The 26,072-nt window shown below is 34.9% G+C and overlaps 1 protein-coding gene across 4 annotated transcripts in view; it reads left to right on the top strand.

The window, feature by feature from the left end:
- stg (string) overlaps positions 1-26,072 on the top strand; it is a 69,303-nt gene that overhangs the window by 40,327 nt on the left and 2,904 nt on the right. For 3 of the 4 annotated variants that reach the window (XM_065355904.1, XM_065355910.1, XM_065355918.1), the window contains 6 exons: positions 12,813-12,999; positions 19,328-19,684; positions 23,273-23,446; positions 23,541-23,841; positions 23,951-24,116; positions 24,298-24,489. In XM_065355904.1, coding sequence (XP_065211976.1) covers positions 12,813-12,999; positions 19,328-19,684; positions 23,273-23,446; positions 23,541-23,841; positions 23,951-24,116; positions 24,298-24,489 — 1,377 coding nt within the window. Of the gene's footprint in view, positions 1-7,744; positions 8,032-12,812; positions 13,000-19,327; positions 19,685-23,272; positions 23,447-23,540; positions 23,842-23,950; positions 24,117-24,297; positions 24,490-26,072 lie in introns of those variants that run through there. The other variant, XM_065355926.1, reaches the window with a different exon arrangement.

Below are 26,072 nucleotides of genomic sequence, written 5' to 3'. Positions count from 1 at the left end.
AACTAACTTCAACACGCTATGAAGTCGACTGCAGGTAGATTTCAAGTCGTTTTGGATCCTCCAGAGACTTTTTGGAAATTACTGGAGCCTCCAGTACATTTTTGTAACTTAGAATTTTTACAAGATTTCATCAAATGAAGTTGGAAAACCGAAATTCACGCTTCACTCCGATTTTAAATCGACTGCTGTTAAGTTTAAGTCATTTTGAAGCCTCCAGCGACTTTTTGAACATTTTTGGAGCCTCCAGTAGATTTTTAAAACTTGAAATTTCCACAAAATTTAATCAAATTCATTCTGTAAATCAACTTCAACATGCTATGAAGTCGACTGCAGGTGGATTTCGAGTCGGTTTGGATCTTCCAGCAACTTTTTGGAAATTACTGGAACCTCCAGAAAATTTTTGTAATTTGAAATTTTTATAAGGTTTTATCGAATTCAAATTCAAATTCAAATTTATTATTGTAAGGTACCGCAAGCGGCATTTACATAGTCATTTACATCGATAGAGCCTACAGAGCAACTTTACCATGATTAACAATACAATAAAATGAAATGAATGATATAAAACAAAACAAAACAAAATGAAATAATAAATAAAGTAATAAATATAAAAAATAATTCAATAGAGGGTTATGAAAGCCGAAATTCATAGCGGATTGAAATCAGTTTTCAGAGGAATTTCGGCTTCATAACTTCATTAAGTTTCAAAAATCTACTGAAGGCTCCAAAATTTTCCAAACGTCGCTGGAGGCTCTTGACCGCAGCTCACCTGCAGACGACTTGATAGCGTCTTGAAATTAGCATGAAGAGTAAATTTCGGATTTCCAACTCTTTTTGGAAAAATGTTTATGGAAATTTCGAGCTTTGGGCTCCAGTAATTTCCAAAAAATCACTGAAGGTTCCAAAATGACTTGAAATCCATCTGCAGTCGACTTCACAGCCGATTGAAATCAGTTTGCAGCGTGAATTTCGGCTTCATAACTTCATTAAGTTTCAAAAATCTACTGGAGGCTCCAAAAATTTTCAAAAATTCGCTGGAGGCTCCAAAATGACCACAGCTCACGCGTGAAGAGTAAATTTCATTTTCAACTCTTTTTGGTAAAATTTTTATGGAAATTTCGAGCCTTGAAAATCTGCTGGAGGCTCCAATAATTTCCAAAAAGTCGCTGGAGGCTCCAAAACGACTTGAAATTCACCTACAGTCGACTTCATATCGGATTGAAATCAGTTTGCAGAGGGATTTCGGCTTCATAACTTCATTAATTTTCAAAAATCTACTGGAGGCTCCAAAAATTTTCAAAAAAGTGGCTGGAGGCTCCAAACTTGACTTGATAACGTGTTTAAGTTGGAGTGCAGCGTAAATTTCAGATTTCAAAATTAATTTGTGGAAATTTCAAGTTTCAAAAATCTACTGGAGGCTCCAGAACTGCTCAAAACGATTTGAACCCGTTTCCAATCGATTTGGCTGGTCCAAAAAAAGGCATATCTCAAATTTCAGGTTTCTAAATCAATTTGGTAAAATTTTGATTTTTTTCTCATTTTTGGCCTACATTTAATTTTTAAAAACTCACTAAAAATTGAAAAATGTACTTTAGCACTTGAAATTTTGCCTGATGATGAATTTTTGTACGCTTTTTCGATCTAGCTTCGTATAGTTCAAAAATGTTGTGCGAGTCCTATATGTTTGAAAGCAAAATCTACGATTTCATAAGCCAGCAGGTTACAATCTTCGCTTTCATGCTTTTCTTTAGTCTCGCTTTTTAAAAACTAAACCGGAAGGAAATAAGCAAAGAATGAAATTTCTCGCTGGAAATTATTGTTTAATTTTTCCAAAACGAAGATTCATGGTTCAAGTACAAGGAAATTACATTGTTGTTCTATTGTTTTATCTGTAGTGTCTTCTCAATTATTGATCCCTCTGCCTTTGTTTGTTTTTGCGAAGAATTGTAAAAAGAACACCTGGTAAAAATACCTTCGTGTTTGAAAAGAATAATATGTGTATTATCTAGTCATAAAATACAATAAAAATACTGTCATTCGTGCTGTAGGTCTCATAAAAAGCAAATCGGCGAAAAACTGAAAAATTATAGGAAAAGAAGATAATCGAGCAGAAATGAGCGAGAGATTTTGTATGTACCTACTCGTATAATTGGACAGACCGGTTACTTCTGCGAATTTCTGTTAAATCGTTATCAGTTATTAGACGTTTCATTGGAAATGATTCATTCAACCTGGCGTTAATCGCGACTCGCGTGTGAATTAGTCGAATAATCCCCATTCCCCACGCTCTCGTCCTTCTCCTGAGCTATTTGCAACTCTCATTAGAGTTTAAACGGCCTGGCCAAGAAAACAGTTCTCAGAGTGAAAATATTTCCATTACAGGGTTCGAAGTTCGAAGACATTGCTAGAGCTATACACTACAGGCTGTTATCCAGTTTGAGAATATTAGTAATTCAACATTGTGTGAGAAAAAGGAAGCTGCAGTGTGGAAACTAGTTGGTCGAGTTTTTTTTTCTCCATAGTACGAGGAGTTGCGGTTCGACTTTGTGATAGTCGTAGATACTCGTAGAGATACTTGCCTATGGCAGGAAATAGAAAAAGGTTAATGCGCGATTTTCCTTTTCATGCGTGAATTTTATTCTCGAAGAAAGAAAATCTGATGGCGCGTCCAACTCGAAGACATGAGTGAGAAATGCAGAAGGTGATAATTCATTTCATTCGCAGCAAGATTATGTCATCGATATCCGCGTACACTGAGCTGTGCGTCGATGATGAGGGGAAACAGAACCGTAATTAGGCGATTTTTTGGCATTGAAATAAATGATTGGCGAACGGAATAAATTACTCGGGCTCGCAAACCGAGTACGTTGAACTTGCCAGCGACATACGTGAAATATAAATCGACAGTCGATGTCGTCGTATAAAAATAAGATGTATGTTGTATACTGTTGCCTAAGGTGAATTCATAAACTCACGTCTGTCAACTGTCGTTCCTCGTGTCCTGTGCAGAGTATAAAATTTATAAAGGTATTAAAAAAACTAATTTTTTTGTGATCGTGTCAATTTTTTTCATTTTTTTTGAAGCAATTCGATTTATTTTTTCCGGTGAAGAATGGTTGTCAAAAATTTCAACAGGTTTTATACGTTCGTTCGTATGTTTTGTAGGTATTAATTTTTTTTCTCAGTTGAGAGACTCGTAGGGTGATCTTGGACTGGAAATTCGAATATTCTAGCAGTTCACCAGTTCCAACTTCAAAAGTCAAAACCAAAATTTTGGACAATTTTTCACCTTATTTTCAAAAAAATCTGAGAGAAGAACCTAGAGTCATTCCTTGCCAACTCAGCCTGATTTTGGGCTTGGGTTCTCCGAATTTATATTGAATTTTTTCCTAGGTTCCTCACATTACGAAAAAAATAAAATCGCTGTTGTTCACCCTAAAACCCTTCTGGGGGTTGGTGGGGAGGCAGGGGTTTCAGTACTTGGAATTTATTGTCATCATACCCAACTTTGTAGTTGAACAAACTATCTAGAGATTTATTTGGAAAGCTCAATTTTCAAAACTTCGTCAAATTTTATCCAGAAACCGTGCATTTGAAACCGTGGGGAGGGGGGTAATGCAGACCCAAAATTTTGGTAAAAATGTAAAAAAAATGTCACTACCCTGTGCCATTTTTTGACGTTTTTTTCAGCAGGGGTCAAATTTAGTTGACTTTCTGACGCTATAGGATGTCATTTTTTTAAAATTACGATAAATTCTTGACACTTTGTCAGATTTTTGAAGACGAATTTTTTGATAATATTGTGATAGGAGGAAATTCTAATTGAAACTTTCCGAATTTTGTCCAACTTTCAAGAACATTGAAAAAAAATTGCGATTTCACAAAGAATTCTCATAAAATTATTCTCCAAAATTTTCAAAAGTTCGAATCTGAGCTTTATTTTGAAAGCTCGATTTTAAAGATCTAGTCAAATTTTGGACATTGAATTGAAAAATTTGAAAAAAATTCCAGAAAACGTGTATTTTTACGATGTCTGCAGCTATGAAATTTTTGTGATGGGATTTATGAAACCTGGGTGGGGAAGACGAGGAGGGAAGGGCACAGAGCCCCAAAATTTTGGTCAAAATCGTACGAATATCAACTCATTTTTTCGATTTCACCCCTCCAACTGCCTTCATTGATCCTTCAAATTTTTCGAAAATTGAAAAGATCGTGTGACGTATGGTTTATTAGGTTTTTGGGAAGGAGCACGGAATTCGAATATCAATTTAGTTTTACGATTCGATCCTTCCAATGCTCTTATTAACCTTCTAAATTTCCCGAAAATTGAAAAGAGTAGATGATTCGGAATTCAGAGATGCCCAAGAAGGGATGAGAGTGGAATTTTTGAATTTTTATCTTGATTTTTTCTGGTCGTTTTACAACTCTTCTTGTTGAATTTGTCAAGTTTCGAAAATAAAGGCTGAAAATCAACCCAAGGTAATGCGGGTGAAAACACCCCCTTCCCCTCCTCCCAATCCCCCGCCTCTGCCTCCTCGTCCTCCTAAATACTGTTGAAATTCCAATTCTGAGGCAAAGTTATCAATTCACCCGATATCTTTCGCATAGAATCGAAAATTTTCAAGTGTAATTTCAAGTCCGTGTTTTTTTATAATTATCAACCCATGACTCGTACTTGTTTTTTTTTTTTTTTTTACAGAAAAAAAAATCACCGAAAAAACACAAAAATTTTTGTTTTTAATTAAAATTTTGAAATGGAACTCGATAGGAACTTGTACAATGTTTGCAAAGAGTAAGACTTTTTGGCAGGTAGAGATTTTTTGTCAATTTTTAGCATCAAAGTGCAGAGAATTTTGCAATTTTAGGAAAAAGGCGATTTCAAGTAAAAAAGCGACACTTTGGGACAATTGTTTGAACAAGAGTTGAGATTTTTTGGAATTTTTTGCAAAGAAAAAACACATTTTCATTTTAGTTGGTAATTTTTGGTAAACAAAAACAACAATACATCTTCATTAATGGCAATTTAAACATTGAAAACGAGACGTCGACAGTAATTTTAGCAAAAGGTAATTTTTGGTGGAAAATTGAACTTTTTAGAGATTTTGCTTTGAACAAAAGTGGGAATTCTTAACCACAAATTTGCAAAATGCAAAACTGACAATTTTGGGAAAAAGCAGGATTTTTTGGGGAATTTGGAAAAAAGTGATACTCCTTCTCAATTTTTATCTAAAAAGCGACGTCTTTTTATAAATTGAAATGTCACACGAGATTTGACATTTTTTTGCATTTTGACCACAATTTTGAGTCCCTGTATACCCCTCTTCCTAAATGATTTTGCAAATCCCATCACTGAAACTTCATATCGTTGTAAATATCGAAGTTCAAAGTTGAACTTTATTTTAAAACATCAATTTTCTAAAGCTCAAGTCATTTTAGGGCCTCCAGCAACTTTTTTGAAAATTACTGGAGCCTCCAGCAGATTTTTGAAACTTTAAATTTTCACAAAATTTCATCAAATGGAGATGGAAAGCGGAAATTTACTCTACACTTCAATTTTAACACCCTCTGAAGACGACTTCAGGTGGGTTCAAGTCATTTTAGAGCCTCCAGCGACTTTTTTGAAAATTACTGGAGCCTCCAGTAGATTTTTGAAACTTGAAATTTCCGCAACATTAATTTATCAAATGGAGTTGGCAAGCTGAAATGTACTTCGTAGACTACATGGTGGTTTCAAATGGTTTTGAAGCTTCCAGCTAATTTTAGAAAATTTCAATTTTCCAAAAAAACGTCATACAACCTTTCAAAAAGTCGCTGGAGGCTCCAAAACGACTTGAAATCCACCAGCAGTCCACTTCGTAGCGTATTGAAATTAGTTTGCAGAATGAATTTCGACTCTCCACCTCAGTTTGATGAAATTTTGGGGAAATTTCAAGTTCAAAAAATCTACCGGAGGCTCCAGTAATTTTCAAAAAAGTCGCTGGGGGCTCTAAAATGACTTGAACCCACCTTACGTCGTTTTCAGAGGGTGTTAAAATTGGAATGTAGAGTAAGTTTCACCTTTCCATCTCCATTTGATAAAATTTTGTGAAAATTTTAAAGTTTCAAAAATCTGCTGGAGGCTTCAGGAATTTTCAAAAAGTCGCTGGAGGCTCCAAAACGACTTGAAACTCACCTGCAGTAGCTTTACAACTCCAATTTGATGGAATTTTGTGGGAATTTCGAGTTTCAAAAATCTGCTGGAGGCTCCAGAACTGCTCAAAACGGGTTGAAACCGTTTTCAATCGATTTGGCATGTCGAAAATAGGGTATATCCCAAATTTCAGCTTTCTTGGTCAATTTGGTAAAATTTTGATTTTTCCCTCATTTTGGGCTTAAATTCAATGTTCAAAAATTCACCAAAAATCAAAAAACGCCTTTTAGCACTTGAAATTTTGACTGGTGATAAATTTTTGCATGCGATCTTTCGATCTACCTTTGTAAGGTTTGAAAAATTTCGTGTAAGTTCTATGTTGAAACGCAAAATCTGCGATTTCGGCTGACCTGTCAATCAAAATGGCCGCCATTTTGTAAGTAAGGCCAACTTTTTTTGGGGCAAGTTTGCTTTAAAATGTTCCTTAGGATGTCCCTTTTAAGAAAAAAGTTGTCCTGAAGGATCGGCGGAGGGATGCAATTATTCCTATTGTCATATGCCGGACTATATATTGTTGTTGTTACGTCATAGATGGATTTGGGTGAGTTGCCCCCCCCCCCCCAATTTTTTGGAATTCTGATTCGTATGCAAAATTGTCAATTCACTTCCATTTGTCGCATAGAATTGAAAAATGTCATCCTATTGCTTTATTCCTCTATGAATTATCACTTTGGAAATTTTTCCTGACTTGAATGCTTATTTTTTGGAAGGGAGAGGAGGCCTCCATCTTTTGAAACTAGAAAAATTGAATTTCGAATTGAAATTTGATAGCAAAAGTTGCAAAAAAAGTGATTTTTACAGATATGGGTTAAACTTTTGCCAAATTTTGGAAACTGCTTTAATTGAAAATCCATTTCATATATCAATTTTCCCATTCATTGTGAGTACTTATCGCAGCTTTCTTGTACTTCACGTTCATTATTCAGGCCAGATAGCTTTTATCTCTCGATTTTTATCTATAATTAGTATTGTGTATGTATATTCGAATCCCCGACGCGTTGTGAGTCGCCTTGAACTTGATACAGAGAGTTATATTGGTCAAATGGTATACTTTGTTGAACGAATTGCGCCTTTTTAGTCGCTACAGAGTTTGCGCAAATGATTATTTTTTGCGGTATACTCCGTACTTACCATTATCCGTATAGGTACATTACACACATACGACGATGTCGTCGACGCCTTTTTTGTCTCTCTCTCTCTCTTTAACCGGGAACCGAGAGGCATGCGCTCGCGCCGTACCCTCTTTTATAAAAATGTACATGTACGTGTACGTATAGTGTAGGTACCTATTCTGTGTAAATTATATTTAAAAAGCAGCATGCAGGATTCGGATATTACCGCTGCACGATGAAAAGGCAGTGGGGATGGCATGCTGTATGCTTGGCTGACGATGTTCCAGCAGTGCTTCTCTTTATGCTACCTCTAGGCTCTAGTTCCAGCTACATAGGTCTATCTTTATCCTTGTTTTCCACTGTAGTCTTGTCTCGCTCGCTCTCATTCATCTCTTCGCTCTTCGCTTCACTCACGTCCTCAAGAAGCACAAGTACGCAGTTCATGAACTAGTCGTGTGTAGTTGACTCTCCAGTCCGCCGGTGTGCTAGTCGAGTCGAGTTTCGTATGTCGGTCTCCTCTCTGTGTGCTCGTCGACGTTGACGACTCCTCCGGCTTCGTATATAGTTCAGTGCCCTCCAAAGTAAAGTTTTGGGTTAATTTTTTCATTTTTTTTTTTGGAGCAATTTTTGTGTTCGGTTTTGTTGTGGTGATTGAGGTGCCTAAGACGAATACACCGATGCGGCCAGATTACGGAGTATGGAATGCCAATTATGTCATTGTTGCTCGAGGTAAGCTTTGAATGTGGTTGGCTATCGAGCTTTGTAAGCTGAAGATGGGGTTTGAGGTGGAGGCTCCAGTGAATTGAGCATTTTTTGTGGTATCAGAGAGTTGGCATGTGAGGTTGGCTGGTTTTGGGATGACCTTTGAGCTCGGAAATGATAAGGTCGAAGTGTGAAACATAGAGTAGGCCTAATACTAGTTTGTTTGTTGTGTTGAGTGATTGAAGTAGAGTGTAGCTTTGAGTGATTAGGTTTTGTGATTTTTTATTCGAATTTTTTACACATTTGAATTAGGATTTTGAAGGAAAATATGATCAGTGTTGAAATTGTGATTTGATGAAGGATGAGGATGATTTATATTGAATGCTCTTATGTGTAATAAATGTTGTTATATTTACTTCATTATTAGAACGAGTTTATTTTACTACCTAGGCTGTAACTTGAAAATAAGTTTATCGATCTATAAGTGTACTGAATTGAATTTTCAAAAAAATAGCAAAATGATCGAATAATTGCCACCTTTACACCATTTAAATTATCAGTTGTTTTTTACTCACACAAGAGAAATCGTTTTGTGTAAACAATACGCTGAAGGGATCCTTATTTTGAAGTTTGATTTTTATAAATTTTCACGTCTCCCTCCTTCGTCTTTTACCTCTTCAAATCGATCGAAAAAATTATTTTTTCGGTGTGTTTTTGGTGCAAGAAAGAGTGAAGTGAATAAACTTCTGCGACGTTTGTAGAATTGAACGTCAAAAATTACAGGCCTATGTTGAGATGAATTTTGGATGTAGAGTCGAGATCCATGATGGAAGAACCGGTGCCCTAAAAAATTGAAATCCACAGCTCCCCATCCTCTTTTCCCACCTCAAGAAATTGTCGTTCAAGTGTATAATTTATGAATTCGAATGATACGAACTTCTTGATAAATGAGAGGTTCTCGTATGATGCATTAGAACTTTCAGCCTCAACATGTGGATTTCTTTCTTGATCGAAGAGAATGTTTTTGAGGAGTGGAGTAGCTCAAAATCTCAACAAAAAGACTATTTTCTTGGATATGAAGTACCATAGCCATCCTATTAGGCTTCCGGGGGGGGGGGGGGGTTGAATGGTCCTGCTTATCTTCGTTGTATTTTTTTTCAACTAGAAATTGTTCGTTCGGTTATTTTTTTCTCTTTTTAATTTTTTGCAGTTCTCTTTGAACGTGAAAAGATTCTGGATTAAATGAATGTTTACACCCCTCCCTCCCTCCCTCCCTCCCTCACAATCGCTAATTTACTCATTAGAGGAAGATTTCTGTTAGAAACCTGCTTTATTTTGTTCAACATTTCAAAACAATTTTACTAAAAAATATATATATATATATTTTGATATTTGCGAATTTTCCATTTAGTGATTAGATATTCATTTCATTTTTCAAAAGTTTAAAGTTTCATTCAATTTTTTCTGCATTTCTTCAAAAATGTGAAAATTTTGATTCATACTTACCCCCCCCCCCCCCCTCAACTTCTATTCATTTGAGCATTAGAAAGAATTTCCTTCAAAAGCTTAGTTTTTTGTCTCCAAAAAAGATTACTTTTTTGCCAAAAGTACTAAACAATTCTGTTTCTTTTTTCACCTTTCGTGTCTAATTTGAAAATTTTACGCTAATTTTTTCAAAAGGTCGAAATTTTGTTCAATAATTTTATTTTGAAAATATAGAGATTTAATTTACCCTCCGCTCCCCTCTTCTACAATCTGAACATTGAAGACCTGAGAAGAACTCTGATTTTCTGTGTCAAACTTGAACATGTTACCCTTCTTTTTTCAGAAGTTTGAAATTTTATCTAGATTTTTCAAGTTTTCCTTGACCGACCCCCCCTCCCCTCTTCCCGCATTTGAACATTTAAAAAAGTATAGTTTCCTTGAAAAAACCAGCTTTTCTTTGGTCTAATTTTTTGTGTTAAACTTGAAAATTTCACACTTCTTTTTTCAGAAGTTTGAAATTTTATTCATTTTCTTTCAGTTTTCTTCGGAAATATGAGGTTTTGATTCACCCTCCCCCCCGACATTTTTCTCATTTGAACACTGAAAAAAGTTTAGTTGGAAAAGTCTACTTTTTTTGGTCAAATTTTTCAAAAAAAAACTTGCTTTGTGCCAAAAGTACAAAAAAACTGTTTTTTTATAATTTTTTGTGTTAAACTTGAAAATTTTATGTACTTTTTTTTTTAAATGTTTGAAATTTTATTCATTTTCGTTCGGTTTTTTTCGAAAATATTGGGGTTTGATTCACCTCCCCCCCCCACATTTTTCTCATTTGAATATTAAAAAAAGTTTAGTTGGAAAAGTCTACTTACTTTTTTTGGTCAAATTTTCCAAAAAAGCTTACTTTTTTACCAAAAGTGCCAAAAAACCGCTTTTTCTTTTGGTCTACCTTGAAAATTTTTTACTTATTTTTTCATAAGTTTGAAATTTTATTCAATTTGCTCTTGTTTTTCTAGAAAAAGTGATAATTTTGACTCGACCCTCCTCCCCCCTCCCTCCCTTTAACATCCTCTTTACACATTGAAAACAATTTCTTGTGAAAAATCTGTTTTTTTTTTTTTGTATTTTCCGAAAGGCTTGCTTTGAGAGCCTCTTTTTTCTTTTTTTTGACCAAACTTGAAAATGTTAAGGCATTTTGTCTCGTTTTTGTCAAAATTTCAAAAAATATTGTTTTTTGACCAAGTTAGAAAAAAGTTCTAATTTTTTGAAATTTTTTTGATCAAATTTGAAAATATTCGATTACTTATTTTAAATAGTTTATTGAAAAATATCAATTTTTCGTCAAAATTCCAAAAAAAAATCTAATACCTTTTTCCGGAAGTTTGAAATTTTATTCATTTTCTGCCAGTTTTCCGAGAAAATTTAGAGTTTTGATTCGACCCTCCCCCTCAATATCTTTCCTCATTTGAACATTGAAAACAGTATCGTTGAAAAAACCCACTTTTTTGGTCAAATTTTCCAAAAAAGCTTGCTTTTTGCTAAACACACCACAAAATCTCGCTTTTGTTTTTTTTTTTTTGGTCTAACTGGAAAATGTTTCACTTATTTTTCAGAAGTTTGAAATTTTATTAAAATTTTCCGAAAAGGATTGCTTCGAGTCCCTCTTTTTCATTTTTTTTGACCAAACTTGAAAATTTTGGCTTGTTTTTTATTGTCAAAATTCAAAAAAAATCTTGGTTTTTGATCAAGTTAGAAAAAAGTTTTCTCTTTTGAAATTTTTTTGATCAATATTGAAAATGTTATTCAATTTTTATTTTATTAGTTTCACTTATATCTACTTGAAAATGTGAATATTTTGATTCAACCCCCCCCCCCCCTTCCCCCTTCCCATTCAAACATAAGAAAAAGTTTACCGGGAAAATCCAGATTCCTAGAAAAAACTTTTTTTTTTCGAGTTACACAATACTTGATTGGATTTTTCAAGTCAAACTTGAAAATTTTATGCAATTTTTTCCAGTTTTCCTTAGATGTGAAAATGTTGATTCCACTCCCCCTTCCCTCCTCCCATTCAAACATTGCAAAAAGTTTCCTTTAAAATTCTATTTTTTTTTCAAGTCGTATTTTTTTCATTTTTTTTTTATTTTTGCCAAACTTGTGAATTGTTTATGTATTTACTTGTTTTTTCACAAGTTGAAATTTTATTCAATTTTTTCATAGTTTTCCTGGAAATTTGAAAATATTTTGATTCGCACCTCTCCCCTCCCCTCCTCTTTATCCTCCTATTTAAATATTACGAAAAATGTTTCCTGTTAAAAAACGTGTTTTTTTTCTTTTGTTAAAAATTTTAAAAGTGTTCATTTTTGCCAAAGTTACGAATAAATCCTATTTTTTCCATTTTTTTGGTCATTTACTCTTTTTTTTTGGAATTTTGAAATTCAATTTTACTCAATTTCTCCAAGTTTTTCTCGAAAATGCAAACGTTTTGATGCGATCCCCCCCCCCCCCATTCCCTCTTCCATTCTCTCATCATTGAAACATTTGGGAACATTTCCTTCTAAAAGTCGTAAGTTTTTGCCATAATTGTGAAAAATTTGCCATTCGTTCACTTTTCATCCAGAATTTGGGTTTCTTCCACATTGTTCGTTTATAGTTCTCTTTGAAAATGAACAAATTTCGACTCGAATAAATTTCCAGATCACATTCAGCTGTTCTCTCGAATGTTTTAACTGACCAGTCCCTCTGTGCCTCTTCTCAGATACCAAAAGCTAGGTCTTTATCACTGGCCTATTTTCTAATCGACTTAGGAGCATAATAATCTGTTCGTATAGGCTTATCATATATTTCAAAACATTCAGCTATTCTGGTCATTTCTGTTTTTAAAAAAAGTTTTTTTTTATCATTTTAAAGCCTAGTAGGTAAGTGAATACGAATAATTGAAATTTCGTGCTTGGTTCAGTATAAAGTTCAAAATGTCCAAAGTGCAGAGAAAAAGTATCATTGATCAGATTAATTGCGAAGCTGTGAATTTTTCGTTCACAAGAATACAAACCTGTGTTGATCTGAATATTTAAAGTGAATAGGTCTTTTTTTTAGTACATACATTTCCCCTACCATTTTTCCAACCTCCAAAATGTTTGTAATAAATTTTGAGAACTATGCCTAATTATTTCTACCTGATGAAAATCTCAAATACCAATGAGAGGCCCAACCGTTTTATATATTTTTCCAAATATTATCACCTGTATCTTATTGTTAGGTAAATGAACAAAAATAACGTTAATATAATTATTATTCAACTAATTTTTTATGTGTGTTTTTTTGTGCAGAATGGCAAAACACCAAAAATCGGAGCCAGGCAGTATTAGCCCCAGCAACAGCTCTCGTCTATTGTTCGGCAGTCGACGTCTAAGTCACAATACGATTCCGGCCAATAAAGAAAATTCATCTAGTCTTCGATCCGCATATAGCATGGAATATTCATCGACCATTGACGACGATGTTAGCCCGTCCAAAGTAAGTCTTACTCCATGTACCTACTCGTATTTTTCAAGTTGTAAAAAAATTTGAAAATAAAATCGCCTAGACGAGCTGTAGCTGTGTACGTGAGTGTGAGATGAAAGAAAAATCCGACCCGAATCGGATGCTGCGTAGTATAAGATGACCGGCGACCGGTCTCGCTGCACTACGAGCTATAAAAGATTTTTGAAATAACGACTTTTCTCGAGTCGCGTCTACTCGACCTGTTTTGTTATTCTGGCTAACGTAAGATTTTGATTGGTGGTTTTTTACGTACGTAGAACAGAATGAGCCAGTGTGTTGGTCTGTTGGTGTTCGATTGTATAGTTTTTTATTTCAAAATTTTATCTGTAATGGGTGTGAAGCTTATCTGAAATTATCGACTTAATTACTCGCGTTTTGTACTAACTAAAGACAAGCTACATAGAGAGAGAGTAAATATTATGCTCGAAAGTGATAAGATTAGAATACGTGCTACGTTGTACGTTTTTGCCATATACAAAGATCTTCATTTCGTATACGTATCTAGTAAATGCTGTGAAATGGCCTCGAAAATTTTTTCAATTATCACTCCTCTTCCTCATTACCACCGTAACCCTCGAGTTCCACATGTGGTCTGTTAATTAGCAGTTTTTTTTATTTTTCAAAAACTGTCAGCACCATCGGTAATGACTGAGTTAAAAATATGTAGTAGAAGCTGAAGCTGTTAATTAACCTGACTTAAATTATTGTAATCGTATCGCCGTTTGTTAGCATCGATTGATCAATTTATCAATTGTCAGTGTCTGAGTGTCAGTTCTGTTGTTGTGGCGAGATTCAATACGAATCTGGTCTTTTTAGATGCTGAAAAAAAAGGGTGATTTACGAACATGAACATGGTATTGTGTTGTAGTTGGCAACGTCGCCTCTGCTGCGGTCGCTGGGTAATGGGTATCGTATTCGTAGAGGTACTTTAATCGCATATTCCGAGTAATCAAATCGCACATACTTGATTTGCTTATCATGAAATATGCTACATCGAGTGTTCCATATTTTCAGACGTTATTTTTAAATAATGAAATAATGTCGCTAAATGAGAACTACACAAGTTTACCGGTGTTGGAAATTTTTTTGAGGGTCTATCCTTGGAAAAATTCGAAGTGAGAAGGAAGTTGGGTAGTTTGAATACTAATTTGTAGGGCTAGGATTTTTATGCAAATGCTTGTCTGAATGCACTGCAGTAGATACCGCATAACAATGTTTCTTTTGCGATTCATGCATTTTTAAGCCGAATTGCAAAATTTTTTAGCGCATAATTTTGCTTTTTTAGACCATAAACGCTTAAAACTGCTTATTTTCAGCAAAAAATGGCCGATAACCGCTTTTTTAGCGCTTTTTCAAGTACTTTAGCGCATATTTTGAAGAAAAACGACAAAAAATCGTTCTAAAAACTTGAATTTTCGTTGTTGTCAAAAAAAAATCACTTTCAAACTATTTTAGTTGAAAAAAAAAAAAAAACATTTTGATGATTTTTTTGCAAACGAACGTTTGAATTTTGAATCAGTTAGTTTTTATTTACCTAAATCTTGTAATCTGACACTTGTAGGTATATTTAATGTTTTTGTTCAAAAATTAAATCTAAAATAAATGATTTTTGATATTTTTCTGATTTAAATAATTCAGTTTAAACTTGATAGGGAATCCAATAGGATTTTTGCATTCTGCTTATAAATACCTGCATTTTGATATGCCACATGATGCACTTACAAACCGCTTATTTTCGCTTTTTCAGATTTTTTGGCGCATAATTTTGCTTTTTTTGGCCATTTTAACTGCTTTTTTTAAGCGCTTAAAACTGTTTTTTTAGCGCATAAAAATCCTAGCCCTACTAATTTGATTTGTGCACATTTTTTTTTTTTCAAATTTTGTTCCATTTTTAAAATTTTTTCCAAGTAACCTTCTCTTACGAGGAATGATATTCCAACGGCATAAACATTTTTGAATTTGTCATTGACTAATTGTAACCTAAATCGGAAGAGCACTCAAAAATACATCACCAGCCAAAATTTCAGGAGCTAAAGTGAATTTTTCGATTTTTTGTGGATTTTTAAAAATCATATTTTGGCAAAAAATTGTAAAAAAAAATTACCAAATTGACTTTGAAATTCGAAATTTGGTACATTCATACGTTGTTTTCGACCCCCCCCCCCCCATCATTTGGAAACGGTAAAACGGTCTCAAATCGTTTCAATTTGAGCAATTTTGAAGCCTCCAGCAGATTTTTGAAAATTGAAATGTTTATAAAATTTTATCTACGAGTATGTATTCAGTTGGAAAGCTAAAATTTACTTTATATGTACTTACCTCGATTCTCGATTTTTTTTAGCTTCATTGGGTACAATTTTGTGCAAATTTCAGCTCCAAAAAATCTGCTGGAGACTCCAAAAACCGTTCGAACCGGTTCGAAAACCCTTCCGATTTATTCTGGAGGAGAGGGAGGGGTCAAAAATGGGGTAAATGCCGAATTCCATTTTCAAATTTGAGAAATTTGTTCGAAAACTTTGAAAATCTCATCATAATAGATGAAATATGATCAAGAGCAGGCCTTTTTTTGGCCAATTCTTTTTTTCAGTTCACACTAATGCTCGAAAGTTGTGGGTCTATAACTTTTTGTAACACCCCCCCCCCCCCCATTCCGAAATATATATTTTCAAGTTTTCTGTTTAAAAAGCAATACAGATATATCATCATCATCAAAATTTCCAAACAAGAAGTCGTGTTTATTTGTGCCAAACTTGCTTATAAAGTTCTGTGTGTTTTTTTTTTGTCGAATTTGCCCAAGTCAAAAAGTGTTAATGCGATCAACTCGTAATAAGTTATGTATGTGTTATTAGAATTGCGAATTAATTTGGTACACGTTTGTCGAGTATTTATATGGTTCTGGTTTCCAAAAAAATACTTTAAAGTTTCATATTTTGAAAAATTTATTACACTGATAAAATCGAATTTCAAACAAGTGGAGTACGTATGATTTAGTCTGGTCGTTAATTCGGGTCCGCCGGTCATAACAGACTTTGTAGGTTGTTAGCACTTTTTTTGAAAAACATTGTAGATTTGATACCAATTTAAAAAAATATGAAATACCTGCCCTAAAGAAAATTATGAAGGGGAGTTGATTATGAATAATTATGTAGGTGTTTTGTGTTTTCTACATTACACAATTCCAATTCCTTTTCTTTGATTTCGAACAACTTTTCCAATATTTTTCATGCATACAGAAATTATTGAATTCACCCAGTCAATTTTTTTAGTATTTTTGAGGTAAGTCCTACTTAAAAAAAAAAGAACGTATTCAAGAGCATTCAAAATCATCTTATAGTCCGGCATATGACAATAGGAGTAATTGCACCACCCCCCCCCCCGCCGATCCTCCGGGACAACTTTTTTCTTAAAGGGGTCATCCTAAGGAACATTTTAAAGCAAACTTGCCAAAAAAAAAGTTGGCCTTCCTTACAAAATGGCGGCCATTTTGATTGGCAGGTCAGCCGAAATCGCAGATTTTACGTTTCGACATAGGACTTGCACGAAATTTTTCAAACTTTACAAAGGTAGATCGAAAGATCATGCAAAAATTTATCACCTGTCAAAATTTCAAGTGCTAAAGTGCGTTTTTCGATTTTTGGTGAATTTTTGAAAATCCAATTTAGGCCAAAAATGAGGGGAAAAATCAAAATTTTACCAAATTGACCAAGAAAGCTGAAATTTGGGATATACCCTATTTTCGACATGCCAAATCGATTGGAAGCGGTTTCAATCCGTTTTGAGCGGTTCTGGAGCCTCCAGCAGATTTTTGAAACTCGAAATTCCCACAAAATTCCATCAAATTGGAGTTGTAAAGCTGAAATTTATTCTAAAAACGAATTTCAATACGCTACGAAGTACTGCAGGTGAATTTCAAGTCGTCTTGGAGCCTCCAGCGACTATTTGGAAATTACTAAAGCCTCCAGCAGATTTTCAAAGCTCGAAATTTCCATTAAAATTTTACCAAAAGGAGTTGGAAATCCGAAATTTACTCTTCACTCTAATTTCAAGACGCTATCAAGTCGTTTGCAGGTGAGCTCAGAACATTTTGGAGCCTCCAGTGACTTTTTGAAAATTCCTGAAGCCTCCAGCAGATTTTTGAAACTTAAAATTCTCACAAAATTCCTTCAAACTGGAGTTGTCAAGCTGAAATTTATTCTAAAAACCAATTTCAATACGCTACGAATTACTGCAGGTGAATTTCAAGTCGTTTTGGAGCCTTCAGCGACTTTTTGAAAATTACTGGAGCCTCCAGTAGATTTTTGAAACTTGAAATTCCTTCAAAATTTCATCAAACTGAGATGGAGAGTCGAAATTCATTCAGCAAACTAATTTCAATTCGCTACGAAGTTGAGAGCTGGTGGATTTCAAGTCGTTTTGGAGCCTCCAGCGACTTTTTGAAAATTACTGGAGCCTCCAGTAGATTTTTGAAACTTGAAATTCCCCCAAAATTTCATCATACTGAGATGGAAAGTCGAAATTCATTCCGCAAACTAATTTCAATTCGCTACGAAGTTGAGTGCTGGTGGATTTCAAGTCGTTTTCCAGCCTCCAGCGATTTTTTGAAACGTCGCATAGCGTTTTTTTGGAAAATTGAAATTTCCTAAAAGCAGCTGGAAGCTTCAAAACCATTTGAAACCACCATGTAGTCTGCGAAGTGAATTTCAGCTTGCCAACTCCGTTTGATAAATTAATGTTGCGGGAATTTCAAGTCTCAAAAATCTACTGGAGGCTCCAGTAATTTTCAAAAAAGTCGCTGGAGGCTCTAAAATGACTAGAACCCACCTGAAGTCGTCTTCAGAGGGTGTTACAATTGGAGTGTAGAGTAAGTTTCAGCTTTACAACTCCAATTTGATGGAATTTTGTGAAAATTTAAAGTTTCAAAAATGTCCTGGAGGTTTCAGGAATTTTTAAAAAGTCGCAAGAGGCTCCGAAACGACTTGAAATTCACCGGCAGTACTTCGTAGCGTATTGAAATTAGTTTTTAGAATAAATTTCCGCTTTACAACTACAATTTGATGGAATTTTGTGAAAATTTAAAGTTTCAAAAATCTGCTGGAGGCTTCAGGAATTTTCAAAAAGTCGCTGGAGGCTCCAGAACTGCTCAAAACGGATTGAAACCGTTTCTAATCGATTTGGCATGTCGAAAATAGGGTATATCCCAAATTTCAGCTTTTTTGGTCAATTTGGTAAAATTTTGATTTTTCCCCTCATTTTTGGCCTAAATTGGATTTTCAAAAATTCACCAAAAATCGAAAAACGCACTTTAACACTTGAAATTTTGCATAGTCTTTTCGGGGGCGGGGGGGGGTGCAATTACTCCTATTGTCATATGCCGGACTATTATTTTGGTGTACTATGGCATGTAACAAGCATGTTAAATTTTTCGAAATTCCATATTTTGACTCCCCCCCCCCCCTTGAGGGCTAATTTCGAGGTTGAGGGGATCATGAATGTTAAAATCGACTTCAGCGACCCAAAAAACCCTATTTTGATACTGGTGTCGAATTTTTCGAAATTTCATGTTTTGAACCCCCCCCTTCCTGAAGACTCATTTCGAGGTTCCTCTTTGAGAGCTCATTTCAAGGTGAAGTTGATATGAATGTCAAAATCGACTTCAGCCACCCAAAAACCTATTCTGGTACCCTTGTGTTGAACCCCCTACCCTCTCGAGGGTTCATTTCGAGCTTAAGGGGAAAATAAATGCCAAAATTGGCTTCGGTTGTAAAAAAAATATACTTATCCGAAATTTTACACATTTTCTTTTAAAATAGAGGTAGGTAAGTACAATGTCGATGGCTGTAAAATGTTCTCGAAGCGTGAAAAAATATCTCGAAAGAAACAATAAAGAGAAGTGATAAAATAACGTAGAACGTGAGAACTGGGTTAATTCTCGCTACGAAAAGGCAACATTATCAGAGAATGGGATTGTCTGTTGATTGGGGAAAAAAGGGCAACAAAGGTGTCTGGGCTCGTGAAATGATAACAGTATATGTACGAGGCATTCTGTAAGTTTCGTATGTAGACTTGTTGATAAAACATCATTGTGTGAGTGTCCCTTCGAATGATTAATGATAGAATTTTTCTCGATTCTTCGAATATATAGTACGAAAGTACTGCATAATATACTCGCTCATCTAGACGTATAATTAATGTAGATAGATACCCAAGTAAAAAGTGTGTACAATCTAAGGATATAATATGTTATGCTATACCACGTGTTAGTGTGATTTTGCTAATCAACTGGTTCATTTTGCTTTTACAGTTCACCATGGCTCGGAACGTGATCCGAGAACGATTCCCGCTGGAAGATCAAGATCCGAATTCGCAAGATAGCGGATACAGTAACTCCAGCTCGTTGTATTCGGACGATTCCAAGTCATCGTCGAATTTCAGATTCGCCGAGCCAAACGGCGTACCTCCGAGACGACAAAATACCGTCGAATTTTCGCCGGGCAGAGATTTGATAGCTTCTCCTATGGGTAAAAAGTCATGCTCCGTGTCTCCGCGTTACCGTAAACAAATCGTATTCCATAGTATGTCGACCGATTCTACTTCGAGCGATTTCAGCGACGATGGATTCGGCGAAAATTTAATGTTACCGTCGACCGGATCTTTAATGGTAATTTGACAGTTTTATTATTTCAACGTTGTTTTGTGATGTGTATTTTGTACCTACGTCTACGTGTTGTTTGAAAATACGATCGTAAGGTTTGAAAATTCTACCCAGTGAGTGAGAGGGGAGGGATAAAATTTCTCCTATGGTTTTTATTTCGTTTAGATTTTTCCATCGAAATTGGAAGAAATTGCGGACTGAATCTCCAAAAAAATTCTCTGGACTTCCTTGAAATTCATTCAATTTGTGTTTCCTTTTTTTGAAGGGGAAGGGGGGGAGGAAGGATCAAAGTAAGTGCATTGTTAGCCCAAATTTCAGATGCTAAAGTGTATTTTCGATCTTTGGTGAATTTTTGAGAATCAAATTTGGATTGAAAATTGGACAAAAATCGAAATTTCATCAAATTAGCCTATAAAGCCGAATCTAGAGTGTTCCTTCCTGTATTACATGCATGAGAATCGATTGAAAATGGTTTCGACCCTTTTGAGCCATTCCAGGGTCTCCACTGAAAAAAATATACTTTTTTTCACTCATCACTCATCACTCATGAGTTATGTTGAAAAGGGTCCTAAAAAAACGTGTTTGCAGTTCACTTGAGTGCATTTTTCAATTTTTGATGAACTTTTGAAAATTAAATTTGGGTCAATCGAAATTTCTCCGAATAGATCTAGAAATCTGAAATTTGGTATGAATCATATTTTTTACTCCCCCCCCCCTAATCAATTGAAAACACTTTTGGACTGTTTTGAGTAGTCTTGAAGCCTCGTTGCAAATTTTTGAAAGCTGAAATTTCCTCAAAATGATACTAAATAAAGTTGAAAAGCTGAAATTCACCTTATACTCTAATCTTAACATGCTGAGTCGATTGAAGGTGGCTTTAAGTCGTTCTGGAAGGCTCCAGCTGTATTTTGGAAACTCCAGATTTACAAAAAAGTGAATATTTTGGAAAAATGGCGTGTAATTATTGGTCAAGTAAATCACTCCCAATCAACTTGGCATGTTGAAATCGTGCTATGAAGTAAATTTTAGCTTTTCAACTTCGTTGGGGAAAATTTTATGGGAATTTTAACTTTGAAAAATTCTGTTGGAGGCTCCAGACCTGCTCAAAGCGATTGGAGGTCGTTTTCAATCGATTCAGGGTACTAAAAATAGGATATATACCAAATTTCAGCCTTCCAAGTCAATTTGACGAAATTTTGATTTTTCCCCATTTTTAACCCTCTGATTTCCAAAAATTCATTAAAAATTATAAAATGCTTTTAAGCATCAACATTTTTGCCGATGTAATTTTTCTGCTCTTTCGATTTGTCAGGTTCAAAAAATTTTTTAGAATTGAAAAAAATTGCAACCCACCCCCTAATTAGAGGTTGGAACTTCATTTTGGGTTTCACCCTGGAACTTTTTCTTCTCGTGGGGGGGGGGGATTGATAATGTCTCACAAAAATTTGGTTTAAATTCGAAGATTACGCTTCCAAAAATGTAACCAAACCAGCGATAGCGTCGCATGGAATTCTTATTTTCATGTTCCAACTTGATTGGGATAGGTACCTGTGAGAGGTTGGGAAGGTTCAGAAGGTTGTATCAAAAAACTGAGTAGATATTCGTATTCACCGTCCCAAAAAACCTAACAAACGATATGTGACAGGGCATCATTATTTTTTTTCATTTTCAAACCCAACATAGGGGTGCTTGTGATAAGGATTGGAAGGGTCAGATCAAAAAATTGAGTTGATATTCTTACTCAGCGCCTTAAAACATATAGCAAACGATATGTCACACGATATCATTGCATTTTTCGTTTTAAAAACCAAATTGTAGTGCCTGTGGAGGGGGTTGGAAGGGTCAAATCAAAAAAACGAGTCGATATTCGAAATCACCAACCCCAAAAACCTAACAAACGATATGTCATACGGCATCCTTATTTTTTTCCTTTTCAAAACCAAATTGAAGTGCCTGTGGAGGGGGTAGGAAGGGTCAGATGAAAAAAATAAGTTGATATTTGTATTCAGCGCCTGAAAGAAACTAACAAACGATATGTCACTCGGCGTCGTTATTTTTTTCTTTTTCAAAACGAACTTAGGGGTGCTTGTGGTGGGGGTAGGAACGGTCAGATCAAAAAATTAAGTTGATATTCGTACTCAGCGACTTAGAAACCCTAGCAAACTATATGTCACACGACATCATTATTTTTTTCATTTTTAAACCCAAATTGGGGTGTCTGTGGTGGGGGTAGGAACGGTCAGATCAAAAAATTAAGTTGATATTCGTACTCAGCGACTTGGAAAACCTAGCAAACGATATGTCACACGACATCATTGTGTTTTTTTATCATTTTCGAACCCAAATCAGAGTGCCTGGGGGGAGGAAGGGTCAAATCCAAAAAATAAGTCGATATTCGAAATTACCAGCCTCAGAAACCTAACAAACGATATGTCACATGGCGTCATCATTTTTTTCATTTTCGAACCCAAATTCGAGTGCCGAGGGGGGTTGGAAGGGTCAGATCGAAAAAATAATTTAATATTCGAACTCAGCATCCCCAAAAACCTAACAAACGATATGTCACATGGGGTTCATTATTTTTTGCCATCATGAAGACCAGTTTAGGGCCCTGTGGTGGGACCCAGAAGGGTCAAATTAGAAAAATGAGTCGATATTCGGACTCAGCGCCTGAAAAACCCTAGCAAACGATATGTCACATGGCAGCATTATTTTTTTCATTCTCAAAACCAAATTAGAGTTCTAGAGGTTGGGGGGGGGGAGTTGGAAGCGTAAAATCAGAAAAATAAGTCTATATTCGAACTCAGCATCCTTCAAAACCCAACAAACGATATGTCACAAGGCATCATTATTTTTTTCAATTTCCAAAACCGAATTAGAGTGCCGGGGGTGGGGGGGGGTGGAAGGGTCAAATCAAAAAAACGAGTCGATATTCGAACTCACCAGCCTCAGAAACCTAACAAACGATATGTCACAAGGCATTATTTTTTTTCATTTTTAAAATCAAAGTAGAGTGTGGGAGGGGGGGGGTTGGAGGGTCAAATAAAAAAAAAAGATTCTATATTCGAACTTACCAGCCTCAGAAACCTAACAAACGATATGTCACAAGGCATCATTATTTTTTTCAAATTTCAAAACCAACTTGGGGACCTGCCCCTGTGGTGGGGCTCCGAAGAGTCAAATCAGTAAAAGGAGTCGATATTGGAACTGAGTAATGAGGTTAGGCCATGGTTAGCCCCCTCTCCCTTTCATATTCTGGCCTAAAAAGCCAACGTGCAAATTTGAATTCATTTTCAAAAGTTTAGGTTTCCGTTCCGGTTTTGGTTTTTCATTTTTTTAAATTTTCCAACCAGGCAACCACAAATATTTGGTTATTAAATTTTAATTTCAAAATCGAACCACGAATCAGTTTATTATCACTGGATTACTCCTCGATAAGCGTAATCACTTATCTCACCTACTGTTTAAAAAAAAACTAAACAAAAAAAATTTTTCAATATCAAAAATTCGCATTCGCCATGACTCGTTTTTCAAATTCCACGCACTCAAAATAACACCGATTTCTAATCAAATCCGATGGATTTCTATTCGCAGATGGAACAAGACGAAAATGCCCAGTTACCCGCAGGTTTCAACGCTTTACTATCCGGTACAATCTTCAATACTAATAAAATTACCACCGGTGAGAGTTCGCCACCGCATACGGAAAGTTCGTTATTGCAGACGAGTCTGAGAAGGTCGTTGACCGAAAACATAACTCCGAACAGAGTAAGTGTCACGTTACAAGACTGATAATAATAATAACGATGCGAATATCGATTCGTGATTTATTATATCGTTGATTTTATTGTGTGATCTCTAGGCGGTGATAAAATCTTCAGTCGAGACCGAATTCAGCGAGTTGCTAATTTACGAAAAAGAAACTACCAAAAGAACCGCTGCTCAGGAAGAGGAAGGCAGCGCACCGTTTTTGAAACGTCGTAAACCGAATAAGCTAATTTGTACTCCGAGTGATAAAACCATCATTAAACAAGGACCAGCTACCGCTCCTGCGATTTCCATCAAGGAAACGCTGTTCAGTTATGGATTTACGAAGACGCATGTGAAATTACACAGATCATTTTCCGAGACCGAAGCTACCATTACGAATGCATTACAGAGATGTAAGTGTACCTATCGAAAGTTTCGTCGAATTGATTCGATTACTTGATCGTTTATGGTTTGAGAATTATTAATATTAATTTTTTCTTTTGTTCGATTTGTTCTGTTTAGCTAATTCGGATCCGAATTTAATCGGTGATTTTACAAAGCCTTTTGTGTTACCTTTGAAGATGGGTAAACATTCAGACTTGAAGAATATAGACTGCCATACGTTAGCGAAATTAATCAACGGTGAATACGATCACACGATTCGATCATATACTATAATTGATTGCAGGTGTGTAAACTCTTATTTTGCATTTTTTTAAAATTTAAATTTTAAAGCCATTGAAACTGTTTTTGTTTATTTTTTTATTCTGTTAAATTACAATATAAATTATGTACAAATACGAGATCAGATACGATATTTCAGAATTAGTTGAAAATAACGTTGATTTTTTTTCTATTCTGTGTCCTAGGTATCCTTACGAATACGAAGGAGGTCATATCAAGGGTGCTATTAACCTATATACCAAAGAACAAATGATGGAAGAATTAAAAGAGAAGAAATATGTCCAAATAAACGATTCCGACGCAGCAGACGGTGACAACAACAAACGTAATATTCTGATATTTCATTGCGAATTTTCCTCTGAACGTGGCCCATCGCTGTAAGTATACGTCAGAATAGTATTCGTATGACTAAAATGTTGTGATAAGTGTAGGAAATATTTTTTTTTTTTAAATGAGCTAGGGGTCCATTTTTTAAGGCACTCTTTTCGAAAATTCACCTCTGGACTATATTGAAAGATTTTTTTGAAAAATCCAAAATTTTTAGTCATTTGGACCATTTTGATTTGATTCCTCCCTCGACTCGAATTTCAAATATTAGACAGTTGATGGATTTTATGGTGATAATATTCCCACTTTTTAATTTCTTCGCAAGTCCGAAAAAGTCGAGTCTGAAAAGCCCTTTATTTCTCTTGGGAAAATCAAAAAAAAAAAAAAAAAAAAAAAAAAAAAAAAATAGAAAAACTGAATTTCGGAGAAAAATTGTTATTTCTGCGTGGGAACTTTTTTGAATAATAAAATTTTTGAGCAAAGTTACAAATATTACTCTATTTTAAGAAAAAATATCGATTGAAAATCTTACTCGTCAGCTCTTCCCCCTCCCTCTCTCCAAAGTTGACAAAAATCGTTGAAAAATGAAAAATTGAAGAAGTCTCGAAACCCTTCTTTGGTACCATAATCAATGTTGGTTGCCTCGTGTGAAGCTTCTCACTCTCCCCCCCCACCCTCCAAAAATGGGGAAAAAATTGAAAATTAAAGCCTGTAAATTTTTTTGAGAATTTTTCATTTGTGATCAGAATTTTTTAACCTCATGATGAGAAAAAGCCTTAATTTTCTTATGTTCCTCAATCAATGTTGGTTGCCTTGTTTAAAGTTTCTCCCACCCTCAAAATCAGCCCCCTCCCCTCTCCTCGGTCCCAAAGTATCAAAAATATTGAAATATGTAAAAAATTTTGAGAATTTTTCATTTTAGATCAATATTTTTACTGACCAATTTTCAAAAAAAAACCTCCTTTGGTCCCTCAAAAATATCGATTGCTTGCTTTAAAGGCCCTCAAAGTTAAAAATCAAAATCAAAAACAAAAACTGAATTAAAAAATTAAAGTTGAAGTGTAAATTTTTTTTGAATTTTTTACCTCTGATTAAACTTTTAAATAATCTCATTTTGAAAAAAAAATCTAGAAAATCATCTTTAGTACCCCAAACAATGTTGGTTGCCTCGAGTAGAGCATTCTTACCCCCTCCCCCTCAAACAAATGGCAAAAAATTGAACATCGAACCCTGTAAAAATTTTTTGAGAATTTCTCATTTTTGATCAGAATCCGTTCCACTTCATTTTTGAGAAAAAACCCATCTCGAAAATTTTCCCAGGTTCCTCAAACAACATTAGTTGCCTTGTGTAGAATTCCCCTCCCCTCTTCAGTCCCAAAATGGCATAAATAAAAATAAAAAATCAAATTGTGTAAAATTTTTCGAACATTTTTCATTTCTGATCAGGATTTTTTTTAATGACCAATTTTCAAGAAAAAAAAACTTTTTCGGTGCCTCAAAAATACCGGTTCCTTTCTTTAAAGGCTCTCAATAAGTACAGTTAAAATATGAAAATTAAAAATTAAAATGTGAAAATTCTTTTCACTCTGACGAAAGATTTTTATTTTTCAAAGTAGCATAAATTTTTCATTGC

This window comes from Planococcus citri, chromosome 1, assembly GCF_950023065.1.
Source record: "Planococcus citri chromosome 1, ihPlaCitr1.1, whole genome shotgun sequence".
NCBI lineage: Eukaryota > Metazoa > Arthropoda > Insecta > Hemiptera > Pseudococcidae > Planococcus > Planococcus citri.
The sequence above is the reverse complement of the archived record's forward strand: the minus strand, read 5'-3'. Positions and strand labels throughout refer to the sequence as shown.